Source organism: Zalophus californianus, chromosome X, assembly GCF_009762305.2.
Source record: "Zalophus californianus isolate mZalCal1 chromosome X, mZalCal1.pri.v2, whole genome shotgun sequence".
Classification (NCBI taxonomy): Eukaryota; Metazoa; Chordata; class Mammalia; order Carnivora; family Otariidae; genus Zalophus; species Zalophus californianus.
In genome coordinates this window covers 83,709,879-83,727,735 of record NC_045612.1, presented here as the reverse complement: position 1 = coordinate 83,727,735, position 17,857 = coordinate 83,709,879, and the positions used below count along the sequence as shown (strand labels likewise).

The window sequence follows — 17,857 nt, the reverse complement described above, 5'->3', positions numbered from 1 at the left end:
TTTGGGCCTCAGCTTTCCCTCTGCAATGCTTGGTTGTGAGAGGAGCCTATATTGGGGCTGTCCCAGGCCAAGCTACATGTTGAACAGATGACCACATAAAAGCGACACAGCAGGACAGGCCGAGCTGGGGACACTGAGATCTATAGTTACGGGAAGCAAGGAGTAATGGAGGCACCAGCCCCCAGTCCAGCCTGACCCTAATCCCTGGTCTAGGGGAAAGGTCTGGCCTTTTATCTATCCCCCTGTCTGGACCTGATCAAAGGACAACACAATGGATCCCATTATCCGGTGGGGGGAGGGGGTGTGGTGGTGCAGGAAGTTGCTAGAAAAGAGGGCCTTAGAAGAGAATGAGGCCTGAATACCAGGTAAAGGGCAGGAAAGTGTTCAATCCCAGCAGCACCTCGTGGCAGTAGTTGAGGAGATGACAGGGCCAGAGGGGAGACTGGCCCTGAAGCCATCTCCAGAGCTTGAGCCCCTCTGGCCAGCCTCAACTCCCAAGCCCTTTGCACCTGGTCCTTCCTCTCAGACCAACGCAGACTCTTGGCCTCACCTCCAAGCCCCATCTAGCTCCATTTCCCACATGTTGCCACTATCATGACTTCGGACCACCCCTTAACTCTCCCAAGTCCCTACATACATCCTGTGAGGTCCAGATCTAATCCCACACCCTCTAGAAAACCTCCTAGTGTCTAAGTTAAGTGTCATTTCTTCATAAATTGAATGACTGATTCCCCCTTTTCCCATTCGCCATTCTCAGGGTATCAAGCTAATATTTTAATGTACAACCTTTTGTTTGTATGTGTCCTGGTAAAGTAGACTGTTGTGTTTGCATGCATTTGTGAAAATTAATAAAGGGAAACCTCACTAAAGTGGAATTGGGAAGCCAGAAGGGGGAGCCATTCTATTCAACATCATACATAGGAAGAACTGTCAATTACGGACCCCAACTGAAGAATTGTCAACCGAAAAGAAACATCAATCACAGGCCCCAACAGGAAAAGATGTACATTGCATCTCCTGAGAGAAACTGACCACCCCTACAACTCAGCCAAAGCGAAACAGTCAGCACCTTGAACTCCTGCTTTTCTCCAATGGACTTCCATTCAAAACCACCCCTTCCACTGGAATTAAAAAAAAAAAACAAGAACAAACATACAAACAAAAACAACCCCTTCCAACTTCCTCCTTCTTGGCCATAAAATAACTCCTCTCCTTTGTTTGTTGGACTTGCCAAGGGTTTTGCTATAGCTTTCATGTCCCAAATTGCAATTCTGCTCTTCCTGAATAAACCCATCTTGCTGGTAAAATAACTGGCTGTTTTAGTTAACAGTATCTAAGGGTCTTAAGTTGTATATTTCATTCTGTTTCCTACTTGTTTACATAACAATATGTGCCTTTTAATTTTTTAGCTTTTTCTTTTGTAATAATTTCCAAAATAAAAAGTTACAAAACTAGGGGCACCTGGGTGGCTCAGTCAGCTAAGGTTCTGACTCAATTTCAGCTTAGGTCATGCATGATCTCAGGGTTGTAAGATTGAGCCCCACGTTGGGCTCGGCACTGAGCATGGAGCCTGCTTAAGATTCTCTCTCTCCCTCGCCCTCTGCCTCTACTCCCTCTCTAAAAAAAAATTATAAAAAGAGTACAAAGAATTCTCATCTATCTTTCACCCAGCTTCCACAAATGTAACCATTTTACACAATTACAGTAGAATTATTGAAACCAGGAAATGAATATTGATACAATACTATTAAATTAATCTATTCAAATTTTACTTTGAACTTTAGTCAGAGTTTACCAGTTTTTCCCCAATTGTCTTTTTTCTGTTCTAGGATTCCTCAATTACAATTACTTATCACGTCTCCTTAGTCTCCTCCTGTCTGTGACAGTTCCTCAGTCTTTCCTTGTCTTTCATGACCTGGACACTTTTGAAGAGTATTGGTCAGTTATTTTGTAGCTATCCCTCAATTAGGTTTTTCTGATGTTATCTCATGATTAGATATAGGTTATGCTTTTTTTTTTTTTTTTTTTCCGAGAACACTGTTGGTAGGAATGCAAACTGGTGCAGGCACTCTGGAAAACAGTATGGAGCTTCCTCAAAAAGTTAAAAATAGAACTACCCTAGATCCAGCAATTGCACTACTAGGTATCTAGCCCAAAGGATACAAAAATACTAATTTGAAAGGATACATGCACCCTGATGTTTATGCACCCTGATGTCAACAATAGCCACATTATGGAAAGAGCCCAAATGTCCATCGACTGATGAATGGATAAAGAAGATGTGGTGTGGTGTGGTGTGTGTGTGTGTGTGTGTGTGTGTGTGTGTGTGTGTGTGTGTGTGTGTGTGTGTACTACTTGGCCATCAAAAAGAATGAAATCTTGCCATTTGCAACAACATGGATGGAGCTAGAGAGTATTATGCTAAGCAAGATAAGTCAGAGAAAGACAAATACCATATGATTTTACTTATCTGCGGAATTTAAGAAACAAAACAAATGAACATAGCGGGGGGGAAAGGAGAAGAAAACCAAGAAACAGACTGTTAACTATAGAGAACAAACTGATGGTTCCCAGAGGGGAGGTGGGTGGGGGGATGGGTTAAATAGGTGATGGGGATTAAGGAGGGCACTTGTTGTGATGAGCACCGGGTGTTGTATGTAAGTGTTGAATCACTAAATTCTACACCTGAAACTAATATACACAGTGTGTTAAGTAACTGGAATTTAAATAAGAACTTGGGGGGAAAAAAGAATACCACAGAAGTGATGCACCCTTCTTAGTCCATCGAACAGGAGGTATATGTCTTATTTTGGGTGATGTCAACATTTGGGTGATGTTAACACCTTGATTAAGGTGGTGTTTGCCACTGTAAAGTAGTAATTAGTAACTAACTTGTGAGGAGATATTCAAAGTATTTATGTAAATATCCTGTTTTTAATCAAGCTTCCACCCACTAATTTTAGCATCCACTGATGATTCGTGCCTGATACAATTGTTACTGTGGCATTTACCAAATAGTGATTTTCTATTTCACTCATTCCTTCTACATTTATTAAGACTTTATTAGACTTGTACTGTGGTGAAGATGCTGCCTTCTCCCCTCTTTATTTATTCATTCACTCATTTATTTGGTCATTTGTTTGTTTCTTTTTTAGAGAAGGAAAAGGGGAAGGGGAAGGAGAGGGAGAGAATCGTAAGCAGGCTCCGCCCCCAGTGTGGACAGAGCCTGACACAGAGCTGGATCTCACAACCCTGAGATCATGACCTGAGCCGAAATCAAGAGTCAGATGCTCAACCAACTGAGCCACCCAGGCGCCCCCATGTGTTTATTTCTATATGGACTCATGAAGTTTTATTTTATGTATTATAATTCATTCATCCATTATTTATTTTGTTGCTCAAATTGTCCCAGATTTGGACATTAGGAGATCCTTCAAGTTAGCTTCTTTGTGCTTCTGATGTTTCTTTCATTTTTTTTAAGCCCTTCTTAGTTCTCTAGTCCCAGCCCTGGAATCAAACATTTCTCCTAAGGGGCAAGTAATATGTTTAGATAGATAAATAGATGATAGATAGATGATATAGATATTTTATGTATCAGCAATATGTTTATATATAGCAGCTTCATTGAGATATAATTACCTCTAAAATGTACATAATATATATAACACCTTTACTGAAGTGTAATTCACATATACAATTCACCCATTTAAAGTGTACGATTCAGTGTCTTTTAGCATATTCAGAGTTGTTTGATCATCACCACAATGTAAGTATAAAATTTTTCATCACCTCAAAAAGAAAACCTGTACCCTTTAGTAGTCATTCCCCATTTCCCTCCAACCTCCCCCAGTGCCTCCCTAGGCAACCACTAATCTCTGTTATGTTTCTATAGATTTGCCTATTCTGGACATTTCATAGAGATGCGATCACACAATACGTATCTTTTGTGTCTGGCTTCTCTCATTTAACAAAATGTCTTCAAGGCTCATCCCTTCATAGAGCATGGGTCAGTACTTCACTCATTTTTATTGCCAAATAATATTCCACTGTATGGATAAACCCCATTTTATTTATCCATTCATCGGTTATGGACATTAGGGTTGTTCCATTTTTTGGCAATGATGAAAAATGGAAACAATATATTGGAAGATTTATTCGTGAGGCTGTGTATAGATTTACCATCAACCTCAACTACCTCATAGCACTACATGGTGTTCAAATGCCTTATTTTTCCTGTCTACTCACCAGGGATGGACACCCAGATTGCTTCTAATTCTTTGCCATTCTACAAGTTTTGCTGTGATCTGCATCCTCCAACATGTCTCCTTCTCCACCTTTGGGAGAATTTCTTTTGAATGTATGTCAAGGAGTGAAATTGCTGGGTCACAGAGTATCTTCTTAATTTGACTAAGCTCTCCAAAAGGGCTGCTCCATCTTCATTCCCATCAGCAGTTCATGAGGGTTCCTATAGACACACCCACACCTCAACACTTGGCCTTATTCCGCTTTAAAGGCCTGCTTTCCTTGTCATAGCCTTTGTAGGCCTGTTTGCACCTGAAGGTATCTCCGAAGATTTCCCTTCTGTGAGGGCTACACTGGGGGTCCCAGTACTGTGGGAAGCCTGGACCCCAACCAGGGCTTCTATAATTCTATACTGTGAAGGACTCGCAGATGCCTTCCAACCTCTGATTTCTTGACCTGTTTGAACTAGCTTCCCTGACTCTGATCCTCAGAACCACCTTCTCTTCAAAGTCTCCCTTTGGATCAAGACCATGGTAAAGTGATTATTCATACCTCTCTACCAACTCTGAGAATGCAACTCCTATGCCCTCTACACATCTCCACTCAGCCCTGTATGTGTCCAGAAGCTCTCTTTCCTTCCCCAGAGCTAACCCTTTGTCAGAAAACCCCAGAGACACCACACTGTCTAAAATCCCCTGAAAAGATGCTGTGTGGAGTCCTTTCAAGGGAAGGAAGTACTGGAGAATCTATCAGTGGAACAGGGCATACAGGATGTTTCACTCCTCTCAAGTCCTTGGTCTACCTACCTAGAGCAGATCATGAGGATAAAACATGGGACACCCTCTCCTCAAGGAGGGAGGGGAGTGTGGGAATGATGGAAGAACTTCAGAAGAGCCTGGGGCCTGAGTGTCAGGAAACCACTAGGAAGGAGGCAGTGAGTGCAGCCAAGGGAGGGAGACGGGTAATTAAGACCCGAAGTGGCTTTTGGAAAATGATGGTCTCGGCCCTGGGGGGTACCCCTCCAGGGTCCAGCCCCTCCCTCATAAGCCTCAGCTCCCAGACTCTTTCAGATTAGGCTTTTCTGCTCAAAGGCAGACTCTTGGTGTCTCCCTACCATCTTTCTCTCACACACAGACTCCTGCCTTTATCATGGCTGCCTTCCTCTGCTTTCCTTATTTGAACCACTTCCCTTTCCCCATCCCCTGCCCCAGCATCGCACAAAATTCAGATCTCATCACAGGTTCTCTAGGTGACTTTGCTGGGCCCAGGTCTCCTTCCCCATCTCCATTTACCTTCCTCCCAAGGAAAGAAAAGAGGGACCTTCTGACAGGTGCCCAAGGGGAGGGGAATGGAGCTGGAACATGGAGTGGAGGGAAGTCTCTTCACATCAAAGGGCTGCATGTCATCCAACACTGCCTCGAAGCTGCCATCTTTCTGGAGGTCACCATCTGCGGGGCTCTCAAGTCAGGGCTCTCTCCACCTGCCTCAATGACCATAGCCTTATAAAGTATTGCCCTGAATTTTCCCACCTCATGTCCCTCCCACCCTACTTCTGGTGTTCTAGTCATTCCCAGCAAGGCAAGCTGAACCCTGCTGTCTGGTCTCCAGGCCTTAGCTACTGCTCAACCCTCAGGTTGATTCTCCTCTCTCTCCTCATAATCTGGCAAACTTCTGCTCATCTTTCTAAATAGCTCATCACCACCTTCTCTGTGGGATCTTCTCTTACCCCTACTCTCAAGCACAGAAAAATGGAAATATTAGCTACAAAAAATATAAGGTATGGGTCCAACTTCATTCTTTTGCATGTAGGAATCTAGTTGAACCAGCACCATCTAGTGAAGACACTATCTTTGCCCCATTGATTGGATTTGACACTCTTGTACTGAGTAATGTATAGAATTGCTGAATCACGGGCGCCTGGGTGGCTCAGTCGGTTAAGCATCTGCCTTTGGCTCAGGTCATGAGCCCAGGGTCCTGGGATCAAGCCCCACGCTGGGCTCCCTGCTCAACAGGAAGTCTGCTTCTCCCTCTTCCTCTGCCCTGCCCTGCTCATGCTCTCTCTCTCTCTCTCTCTCTCTCTCTCTCAAATAAATAAAATTTTAAAAATTTATTTAAAAAATAATAAATAAAAAAGAATTGCTGAATCATTATATTGTATGCCTGGAGCTAATATAACACTATGTTAATTACATTTCAATTTAAAAAAAGAGAACTACTCGGCCATTTGACTTTGCTCTTCTTTCTCAAGATTGTTTTGGCTATTCAGGACCCCTTGAATTCCATATGAATTTTAAGATTGGCGTTTCCATGTTTCTGCAAAAAAGGCTGTTGGAATTTTGATAGAGATCGTGTTGAATCTGCACACTACTTGACATCTTAACAATATACAGTCTTCCAATCCATGAACATAGAATGTCTCCTTTAAGTTCTTCCAGCAATGTTTTCTAATTTTCAATATACAAGTCTTTTTTAAGATTTTATTTATTTATTTATTTGACACAGAGAGAGAGCACACGTAGGCAGAGTGGCAGGCAGAGAGAGAGGGAGAAGCAGACTCTCTGCTGAGCAGGGAGCCTGATGTGGGGCTCGATCCCAGGACTCTGGGATCATGACCTGAGCTGAAGGCCGTCACTTAACCGACTGAGCCACCCAGGTGCCCCTCAATATACAAGTCTTTGGTCTCCTTGGTTACATTTATTTTTAGGTATTTCTTTTAGATGCTATTGTAAATGGAACTGCTTTCTTTATTTCATTTTTGGATTGTTCATTGCTAATGTATAAAAGCACAACTGATTTTTATGTGTTGATCTTGTACCCTGCAGCTTTGCTGAATTTATTAGCCTTTTCTGCATCAATTGAGATGATCATGTAGGTTTTCTCCTTTGTTCTATTATGTAATGTACAACCTTAATCAATTTTCTGATGTTGACCCACTCTTGCATTCCTGGGATAAATCCCACTGATAATAGTGTATAATCTTTTTAATACATTGTTGGGTTGTGCTTGCTAATATTTTGTGGAGGAGTTTTGCGTCTATATTCATAAGGGAAATTGGTCTATAATTTTCATTTCTTGTGATGTCTTTATCTGGTTTTAGTAGGGTCAAACTTTTCTTTTTTTCCATTCCCCTACCCACCTCCCCTCTGGTAATCATCAGTTTGTTCTCTATAGTTAAGAGTCTGTTTCTTGGTTTGCTTCTTTCTCTCTCTCCCTTTTTTTCCCTTTGCTTGTTTTGTTTCTTAAATTCCGCATACCAGTGAAACCATATGGTATTTGTTTTTCTCTGTCTGACTTATTTCACTTAGCATTATACTCCCTGGCTCCATCCACGTTATTGCAAATGGCAAGATTTCATTCTTGTTTATGGCTGAATAACATTCCTGTGTGTGTGTGTGTGTGTGTGTGTGTGTGTTTCTCACTTCTTCTTCATCCATTCATTTATTGGTGGACACCACTTGGGCTGCTTCCATAATTTGGCTATTGTAAATAATGCTGCAATAAACATAGGGGTGCATGTATCCCTTTGTATTAGTGTTTTTGTATTTTGGGGGTAAATATCCAGTAGTGTGATCACAGGATCATAGGGTAGTTCTACTTTTAACTTTTTGAGGAACCTCCATACTGTTTTCCACAGTGGCTGCATCAGTTTGCATCCCCACTGACAGTGCAAGAGGGTTCCTTTCTCTTGACATCCTTACCAACACTTGTTTCTTGTGTTTTTGATTTTAGCCCTTTTAATAGGTATGAGGTAGTATCTCATTGTGGTTTTGATTTGCATTTTCCTGATGGTAAGTGATGATGAGCATCTTTTCATGTGTCTGTTGGCCATCTGTATGTCTTCTTTGGAGAAATGTCTGTTCATGTCTTCTGCCCATTTTTTAATTGGAATATTTGGGGGGCTTGGTGTTGAATTGTGAAAGTTCTTTATATATTTTGGATACTAACCCTTTATCCAATATGTCATTTGCAGATATCTTCTCCCATTCTGTAGGTTGCCTTTCAGTTTTGTCGATTGTTTCCTTTGCTGTGCAGAAGCATTTTGTTTTGATATGGTCTCAATAGTTTATTTTTGCTTTTATTTCTCTTGCCCTAGAAGACATATCTAGAAAAATGTTGCTCCGACTGATGTTACAGAAATTACTCCCTGTGCTCTCTTCTAGGATTTTATGGTTTCTTTTCTCACATTTATGTCTTTAATCCTTTTTTTTGCATTTTTTATTTTATTATGTTATTTAATCCCTTTTGAGTTTATTTTTGTGTATGGTTTAACAAAGTGATTTCATTCTTTTATATCTAACCATCTAGTTTTCCCAACACCATTTGTTGAAGAGACTTTTTCCCATTGTATATTCATTCCTCCTTTGTTGCAGATTAACTGACCATATAATTGTGGGTTTATTTCTGGGTTTCCTATCCTATTCCATTGATCTATGTGTCTATTTTTATGCCAGTATCATACTGTTTTAATTACTACTCCTTTGTAATATAACTTGAACTCTGGAATTGTTGATACCTCCACTTTTGGTTTTTCTTTTTCTTTTTCAAGATTGCTTTGCCTATTCAAGGTCTTTTGTGGTTCCATACTAATTTTAAGATTGTTCTAGTTCTGTGAAAAATGCTGTAGGTATTTTGATAGGGATCGCATTAAATCTGTATATTGCTTTGGGTAGTGTAGGCATTTTAACAATATTTGTTCTTCCAACCCGTGAGCAAGGGATGTCTTTCCATTTCTTTGCATTGTCTTGAATTTCTTTCATCAGTGTTTTATAGTTTTCAGAGTATTGGTCTTTCACCTCTTTGGTTAAGTTTATTCCTAGATATTTTATTATTTTGGTGCAATTATAAGTGGGATTTTCTTAATTTCACTTTCCGCTGTTTCATTATTAGTGTATATAAATGCAACAGATTTCTGCACATTGATTTTTCATCCCACGACTTTAGTGAATTCATTTATCAGTTCTAGTAGTTTTTTGGTGGAGTCTTTTAGGGTTTTCTCCATATAGTTTCATGTCATCTGCAAATAGTGAAAGTTTTACTTCTTCCTTAGGAATTTGGATGCCTTTTATTTTTTTATGTTGTCTAATGGCTGTGGTTAGGACTTCCAGTACTATGTTGAATAAAGGTGGTGAGAGTGGACATCCCTGTCTTGTTCCTGACCTTAGGGGAAGAGCTCTTAGTTTTTCATCGAGTATGATGTTGGCTGTGGATTTTTCATATAAAGCCTTTATTATGTTGAGATATGTTCCCTCTAGACCTCCTTTGCCGAGGGTTTTCTTCATGAGTGGCTGTTGTATTTTGTCAAATGCTTTTTCTGCATCTATTGAAATGATCCTATGGTTCTTATCCTTTCTTTTATTAATGTGGTTGTATCATGTTGATCTGTGGATATTGAACCATCCTTGCCTCCTGGGAATAAATCCCATTTGATCGTGGTGTATGATTTTTTAAAATGTATTTTTGGATTCGGTTTGCTACCATTTTTGTTGAGGAGTTTTGCAACTATACTCATGAGAGATATTGGCCTGTGGTCCTCTTTTTTGTGGTGTGTTTATCTGGTTTTGGTAACAGGGTGATACTGGCCTCAGAGAATGAATTTGGAAGTTTTCTTTCCTCTTCTGTTTTTTGGAACAGTTTGAGAAGACTAGGTATTAACTCTTCTTTAAATGTTTGGTAGAATCTGCCTGTGAAGCCCTCTAGCCCTGGACTTTTACTTTTGGGGAGTTTTTTTGATTGGTAAGGTCAAACATTTCAATATGGGTGCCCACTTATCAGGAATCCTGGATGTACTGTGTTAGCTGAAGCAGCTAGGAGCATTTCTAAGATTTGTTCTATTGACTGACTGAAACGTGTACTCAACGGTAGCCTGTGTTAAATGAGGTTAAGATGCCAGATATACAATGTAGGGGGAGGAATCTCTAAATGCCAGTGGTGTTGATAGCATAGTGGTGAACGAACACAGCTGCTCTCCAGATGTTTAGGGCAACAAGAATGTTGGAGTTAACTCATCATGTGTAACCCATTTAAACCCACTCTCTGGCCACGTGGACATTCCTTTCACAAGGACTTTGAGAAATACATCAGGAGGTGTGGCAGAGACAAGCTAGGTGGTCGTTAAGCCTGTTTCCTCTTCCTTTTCAGGACAAATTCGGACCACAGTTTCCAATGTCCCTTGTAGGTGTGTATGACCTAATCGAGGAACTTCCATTTGCCCAGCTGGATTTCAGACTTGCTACAGACCCAACGACTCCTTTGTGTCTCCCATGTTCCCCCTTTTTGAACTGGAATGTCTGTGGTAGTTATCCTGTGCCTGTTTCACCACTGTATGGTGGGTGTGTTGGGGACAGATAACTTGTGTCATAAGTTTCACAGATCTACAGGTGGAGAAAAATAGTACTTCAGGAGTCATACTTCAGGAATACACACAAGGGGCCATGTTCACATCTGGTCCTAATTTAGATGAGATTCTGGACTTTGAGGTGATGCCGAAATGGAGCGGGGATTGGGTGAATGTATTCTGCAAGTGGAAGGGATGTAAATCATTGGGGGCCAGAGAATGAGCTATAGTAGTCAGTTGCCAAGATGGCACACCAGTGATCTTCACCTCCTGGTATTCACACTCTTGTGTCATCCCCTTCCCTCGAGCGTGGCCTGAACCTAGTGACTTACTCCTGCTGAGGAGAATATTGCAAAAGTGGTTGGATGTCACTTCAGAGATTGGGTCAAGACTGACTTCCATCTTACACTCATGCAATTTTCTCTCTCTCGGTCTCATCTCACTTGACTGGTCTGATGAAGTAAGTGGCCATGTTATGAGCTGCCCTATGGAGAAAGACCCACATGACAAGGAAATCAGGGCAACCAACAGGCAGTGAGGAACTGAGGCCCTGGTCCAACCACCCTCAAGGAATTGAATCCTGCCCACACCCATGTGAGTGAGCTTGGAAGCGGATCCTTCCCCGGTCGAGCCTTGAGATGACTGCAGCCTGCAAGACCCCGAAATTGAGAGCCAGCTAAGTTGTGCCCAGATTCCTGACCTACGGGAATTGTGAGATAAATGTCATGGTTTTAAGCCACCAAGTTTTTGGAGTAATCTGTTACTCAACAATAATGAATACAGGCAGGCATGAAGGTTACGCACAAGTTCAGCAACACGGACTTCTACCTACCAAGGCCAATCTGGCTGTAGCATTGCTGAGTCCCCACCTGCCAGTGGCAGAGACCAATGAGGAGCCCCCACCCCCATGAAATACTTCCTGGGTGCAGGCTGATTACTTCGGGCCCCTTGTGTCCTGCAGCACAGAGCTGTAGGCTCAGAATTGGTGGGAAACCCAGCTCTGCCGGGCTGATATGCCCAGGCGAGGCCTATTCTTTGAGGGGTCTGCTTCCCGCGTGTCTGACGGGAACTTTGTGAAATGTCTCACATGGAGCTGGCACCCAGGAGGGGGTTCCTAAGGGACTGCTCCCTTCCCTTTGCAAAGAGCACCCCAGGGGGGCGGAGACCGTATCTGCCTCGGAATCCCTCTTCTCCCATCCCCACAATTTCAGGACTTCTGAGCAGCACGCTCAGCGTCTGCTCCTTCAGGCCCCCAGTGACCACGGACCTGGGGTCCAGACCCCACTCTCCTAGGGTAACACCTTTACCAAGATTTATGTAGTGCGAAGGGCATAGAGTTCGTATGCAGTGGGGTTCCAAACGCTGCTCCTGTCCCCCTCCTTCGGAGCCCGGACTGTGCAGGAGCCTGACTAGAAGCGGGGGCAGAGGACTTGGGCCTGGGCCTTGCGCTCCCTCCGGGAGCTCCCGGAACGGTGGGAGAAGCAGACCCATTAATCCTAGAGTGTTGCAGACGCCACACAAGGGACACTGGAAGCACTAGGAGGAAAGGAGTCAGTTGGGCCCGAGAGAAGGAGCTGGGCTAAGTCCTCAGTACCAGTACAGCCTCTTCCCCTCCTCGCCACCTGCAGACTCAGGAGCCATCCGGAGCGACGCGGTAACTTCTGGGAGGATGCAGCAGCAGCGCAAGGAGGTGTCTCATAGAAAACGACTTCGACCCGAAGATACCCTCTTCTTTCGGGATCCTTTCTCCCCATCCCCCACTCGTCTGCCCCCCCCCCCCACTCGTCCCCTCCCCACCACGGCCAGTCACTCCTTCCTAGGTGAGTGCCTGGGAAAAGGTGACCTCTGTGCCACCAGAGCGAGCTCTCTGGAAGAGGCCACGTTTAACCTGGGGCTTACAGGCTCGGAGCGGGGGCCTCTCTGGCCGAAGCCCCGGGATGCACGTCCGCTGTGAGGCCTGGGGCAGGGCAGTGCCGAGATGGAAAAGGTGGTCTGCAAACCGCTGAGGGCTGGGCCGTAACCTGGAAGACCCCAGCCTGGGCCCAGCAATTTGCCAGCCTGGGAGCTGCTGGAGGTCACAGGTACCCTTCTTCCTGTCCTGTTGGGCCGCTTCTGGGGGCAGACTGCCTTGGGTGGGAATGGCAGTGAGTGCTGAGCCTGAGCCCCCTCCTGTCTCTGTAGTAGCTCACAAGCCCGTCTTCTTCTGAGGTGTCTTCTCCAACCCTCCTTTCATGACCAATTCCAAATAGGCAGGCAGACAAAAGGCCAGCCTTTTCCCCTAGACCGGGGCCTGGGGTTGAACTGGGTGCAGGACAGGGGTGTCCACTGGCTTCTGCCTCCCCTTAACTTCTACAGCCCAGTACCTCCTGACCACAAGACTGGAGGCAGAGCTGAGCCAGTCCCTCCCACCAATCAAAGCTACCAGAAGAGGGTGGGCCTTCTCACTCATCACTAGGTTCCTATCAACTGGAAGTCTTGGGAAGGGGGAGAAATGGAGCAAAATGAACCCATTGAGTGAGCACCCACAATGAGAAAGGGCAGAGTAGTGATAGTCCCCAATCTAGTCCAACACCCTCACTTTCATGACTCTGGAGGCGCCCGGGTGGCTCAGGTCATGATCTCAGGGTCGTGAGATTGAGCCCCAGGTTGGGGCTCCGCACTCGGGGAGTATGCTTGAGACTCTCTCCCTCTGCCCCTCCCCCTGCTCACACGCACGCTCACTCTCTAAATAAATGAAATCTTAAAAAAAAAAAAAAAACCCAAAACAAAAAAACTCCGGGACCCAGAAGGGGGGTGGGGAGAAGAAAACTGTCCGATATAAAGGCACCATTCATATTTACATTTAAAAGCGAACTCGGCTTGAAACCATTATGCTAAGCAAAAGAACACAGTCACAAAGGATCACAAATTGTATGATTCCATTTATATAAAATGTCCAAAATAGGCAAATCCATATAGATTAGTGGTAGCCTAGGGTTGAAGGGCCAGGGGGACGGGGTGGGGGAGGTGGGGTTGGGGGGGTGGGGGGCAGGGGCCGGGACAGGGGTGTGATGCCTAAGGAGTGTGGTTTCATTTTGGAATGATGAAAAAACATTCTAAAATCTTTTGCAGTGACGGTTGCACAACTAGAATATACTAAAAGCCACTGAATTGTATACTTTAAGTGGGTAAACTGTATGATGTATATAAATTATATCACAATAAAGCTGTAAAAGTGAACTTGGGCTGCAAATGACCACACATCTGAGCTTTACTCTCCATTCACAGGGCCGAAGAAACCCTTTAGGGTAGAGAAAAGTCAGGGAAGCATCCCTGAACATGGCATATGGGTCGGACAGGAAAGCATTCCAGAAAGAATGAGATTATAAATATAACCTTGATCTTAAGGGCAATAAAGCATCATGGATGGTTTTAAGCAGCAAGAGTGACATCATCAGTTCTGTACTTTAGAAAACATCGCTCTAAATCACTGAATTTTACATTTAAAACAGGTAAACTTTACGATGTATAAATTATATCTCAATAAAGCCAAAACCAAAAATGCCTCTGGGGGGCTTTGAGGAGGACGGACTGGAGGGCATAAAGTGGGAGGGGGCTGAGGCAGAAGTTTAGGCGAGAGGTGTCAGGCCCATCTGCTGGGAGATGGGGAAAACTGGTTTGGGGATGGGGTGGGGGGAGACTCAGGATGTCTTGCCCACAGGTAAGGAGAACCCGGTAGAACTTGTTTTCAGAACCCAGAGCTCCCAGACTTCAGCCCTCCGCTGACAGGTGATGGAGGCACTGTTCTCCCCCTTCAAAGAGAAATGCACTTCAGAAACATATTTCCAAAAAATGTTGCTAAGGGTTTTATTTCTAACAAGAGGAAAATAATAAAATAAAATTAAAATAGGCTTCAGTTGGAACCAAGTTTCTTTTTTTTTTTTTTTTGAACAAATTAATTACACACCAACGATCTTCTTTTATTACAACATGAACCCAGGAGGAGGAAAGGAGACAGGGCAGGACAGGGGGAGAAGGTCAAGGTGGTTTTGAGGACAAGCACCAAAAGCTTTCTTCAGATCATAAGGAGCCTGCTCAGCTCCCCAACCAAATTCATTTAAAATAAAAAACTGTGAGCACAGCTATGTGAAGTTTCCTCCTCCTGGGTGGAACAGTCAGGGGAGGGGGGGGGCGGAGAAAGTAGGGTGGGGGTGGGGGGGATGGGAGGGAGAGGCAGGAAAGGGGAGGGAGGAGAAAGAGTGAGAGGGAGGTGAGGTTAGTGTAGCATGGCCTGGCCAGGACCAGAACTGGGGAGAGAAGGGAGAGGAGTTTTCCCCCAGTTTGCATACGCACTGGCCTTGTCTCTGGAATGGTGCTGGCCCAGCCCCAGCCACCCCCCTGCCCACCTGCCCATCCATCTGTCTATCTGCCTCAGGTGTCTGGGAATGCTGGTTAGAGGCTACCAGGGAGGGGGACTCCAGGGGCCGGCCCCCAGGAGCTGAGGTCTGAACAATACCTTGGAGTCAGAATATAAAAGTCAAGGGACTCGGGAGTGGGCTCGGGGGGGAGGGGGGTGGCCATCCCCCCTTCTTGCCCACCTCCCAAGAAGCAGGCTTGATGGTCAGAGGATCCTTGAGGCCAAGGGGGGGGGGGGTCTCTGTGGGGGATCTGTGCTAGGCTCAGCCACTGTCACAACTGTTGCTGAGGCGGCTGCTGCGGGCAGGGCACATGCAGCCGAGGAGTCAGAGTAGAGAAAGGGGCCGTGGGGCCTGAAGTGGCCCCTAGCGCCGGCTCCAAGCCATTCTGGTTCTCCTGGGTGCTGGGGCTGCCAGTGGTGGGCAGGGGTTGGGGGGGGCCCTCACCCCCAGTCTCCTCCTCCAGCTCCTCCTCCTCCTGGGCCTCCTCGGCCTCTGGCCCTGAGCTCCGTACCCTCTTTGGCTCTAGCTCCTCTCGGGCTGGGTCATCGCCCTCCCCACCCCGATCCACCTTCCGCCGTCGCCGCCTCTCCAATGCCCGGCCCCGTGCCCGGCTCCCATGGCGCTCTGCCTTCTCCAGCTGTGTATCAGACAGGCAGAAAGAGGTGTGGGCCAGTGGTCAGGCCTGGGATCCCTGCCTCCTTGGCCTGACCTCCTGGCCCTGTCCGCGATCCCTGTCCTCACCTCCAGAAGTGTGCGGATCCGCTCCATGTCTGGAGGCTGCCCAGCCCGCAGTAGCTGCCAGATGCTGTGGTTCTCATCCAGGGTCACCTCAAGCAGGTCCCCTTCTAACATGAGCTCCTCCAGAGGGGCCCGGGTGGCCTCAGGCAGCTCTAACGCGGGGCCAGTCAACTGTGGCAACAGCGACGACAGCAGCTCCAGGTCTGGTGGGTTGCAGGGACAGGCTGGGTTAGATGCTGCTCTGGGTTGTACCCCTCCACCCCCACCCCCCACCGTGAGCCGAGGAGCACACGGGGCCCTGGGGATATCCAATCAGCAGCCTACCCACACCTGGACCTACCTCTCTTACCTGAGCCCTCCCCCGGGGCTACCTTCTCAGGGCTGGTCACACTGTCTCCGTTCTCCAGCAAGCCCGGGACCTGCCAAGGAGAGCGAGGACGGATGGTGGTGACTGAAGAATCAGGCCCTGTTCCCCACCGACCCCCGACTCGGCACGTTCCACCTCCTGGAGGAGGAGAGCAGACAAAGGCTGCGGCAAGGAGCAGTCGGGGGATCTGGGCGGAATGTAGAATGGGGCAGGGAGGCCGGGCCGAGAGAGAGGTCGGAAGTCAGAGAGCAGGGATGGGGCTGGAGCCTAAACAGGGGCGGGGCAAGGAGACAGGAATGGGAGGGCAAGAGCTGGGGCGGGCAGCTCACCTTGGGCATATCCTTGCCACTGCCTTCTCTGAGAGGGTCAGAGGCAGGGGCTGAAGGGTAGGTAGGGGGTTCCTCAGGCTTGGGCTCAGCCTGCAGCCGCTGGCGAAGCTCAGCCAGCCGTCCCAACAGAGCAGTCACGTCCTCAGAGGCCAAAGCCTGCCTGGCACGGCCTTGCCAGCTGATGGCCCTCTCTGTGAGACACTGCAGGGCCTCGCCCTCAGGCAGCCGCACGGGCAGTCTCTGCAGGGCCACCAGCAGTGCCAGGATGGTCTCCAGGCGCGGGCGCCGTGAGCGCATGCACAGCGGACACAAGAATTTGGTGTCCCACTCCCACCAGGCCAGCAGTGGGGACGCGGTGGGACTAGGCCTCGGGGAGCTGAGGAGGCGGGGTACCGACACACATCGCCCATGGAACCAGTCCTGACACAGGTCACACTGCAGCGCTCCCGCCCCAGCCGGCACCTGCCCACACACACAGACAGAGGGTGCAGAGGAAGCCGTGGCCGACGATGCCAGTGGACTGGGCTTGGCGGAGTTGGCGCGACGCAGCTGCAGGATACCCTCCTTCTCCTTCTGCTCCCCCTCCTTGAAGGCCACGATCTGGCATGCCCAGGACAGCGGGAGAGGGGGTCAGCGGCCCGTCCGTCCCCTCCCTCCTCCGGCCCCATCAACACCCTACTCCCAAACCAGGAGAAGCGAGGCCTAGGGAGCAAGCAGTCCGCCCAGGGCGGCCCCGCTCAGACACTTATCACCGCCAGGCTCTCCGCTCACTGTGAGTCCTCGCTCCTTACCACAGAGCCTGGGTCCCTGAGGTCCTGTGCGGACAGTCCCAGCAGCTCCGTGTCAGATTTGTACAACCCCAGCTCCTTCTCCATCCACCGGCTGCGTTTAGTGCTGTCCGAGCCGGCGTCTGCACACGGGCAGAGCACCTAAAGCAGGCAGACAGGGCGCGGATGAGTAGGCCTCCCCTCCCTCCCACTGCCAGGGCCCCGCAAGCCCCACGGTCTCCTGTGAGCCGCCTCACAACAGCTGGGCTGGAGGCAGGAGAGGCTGGCGGCGGGGGGGGGGGGGAGGGGGGGGGGGCGGTCAGGGCCCAGGCCTCACCTCCAGCAGTGTGTAGCAAGAGTTCTTCTTGAGGAAGGTCTTGGAGGCCTTCTCCCTCCAGGAGTGCGCTGTCAGCACCTGTAGCTCTAGCTGTCTCAGCTCCTCCAACCCCACAGGTAGGTCCCGGCCCACAGCCACCAGGCCCTCTAAGTCATCCAAGCAGGGGTAGTGGTCGCCATTCTGGGACAGAGGCAAGAGAGAGCTCAAGTCAACTTGCCAGCATTTACTGAGGTTACTCTGTGCCTGGCCCTGAGCTGGGAAGAGGCACCAGACTTGGAGTCTCTGGGCAGAACCAAACAGGGATCATGCGAAGGGAAGCGCCCCCCTACAACCCCCACAGCCGCCG

General features: G+C 47.4%; 1 protein-coding gene and 1 long non-coding RNA gene across 8 annotated transcripts in view; one reads left to right on the top strand and one right to left on the bottom strand.

Moving 5' to 3' along the window:
* The window catches only part of LOC118356514, a 59,322-nt gene extending 45,986 nt beyond the window's left edge, over window positions 1-13,336 (top strand). The window contains exons 3-4 of one of the 2 annotated variants that reach the window (XR_004819812.1): window positions 11,038-11,287; window positions 12,205-13,336. This is a non-coding gene — a long non-coding RNA (uncharacterized LOC118356514). Of the gene's footprint in view, window positions 1-11,037 lie in introns of both variants that reach the window. The other variant, XR_004819811.1, reaches the window with a different exon arrangement.
* Window positions 13,337-13,477: 141 nt separating this feature from the next.
* The window catches only part of KDM5C (lysine demethylase 5C), a 32,962-nt gene continuing 28,582 nt past the window's right edge, over window positions 13,478-17,857 (bottom strand). For 2 of the 6 annotated variants that reach the window (XM_027607892.2, XM_027607893.2), the window contains exons 21-26: window positions 17,512-17,691; window positions 17,199-17,336; window positions 16,408-17,007; window positions 16,052-16,130; window positions 15,715-15,914; window positions 14,374-15,610 (exon numbers count right to left, since the gene is read on the bottom strand). In XM_027607892.2, coding sequence (XP_027463693.1) covers window positions 15,245-15,610; window positions 15,715-15,914; window positions 16,052-16,130; window positions 16,408-17,007; window positions 17,199-17,336; window positions 17,512-17,691 — 1,563 coding nt within the window. In that variant the 3' untranslated portion in view covers window positions 14,374-15,244. The other 4 variants (XM_027607894.2, XM_027607895.2, XM_027607896.2 and 1 more) reach the window with 3 other exon arrangements.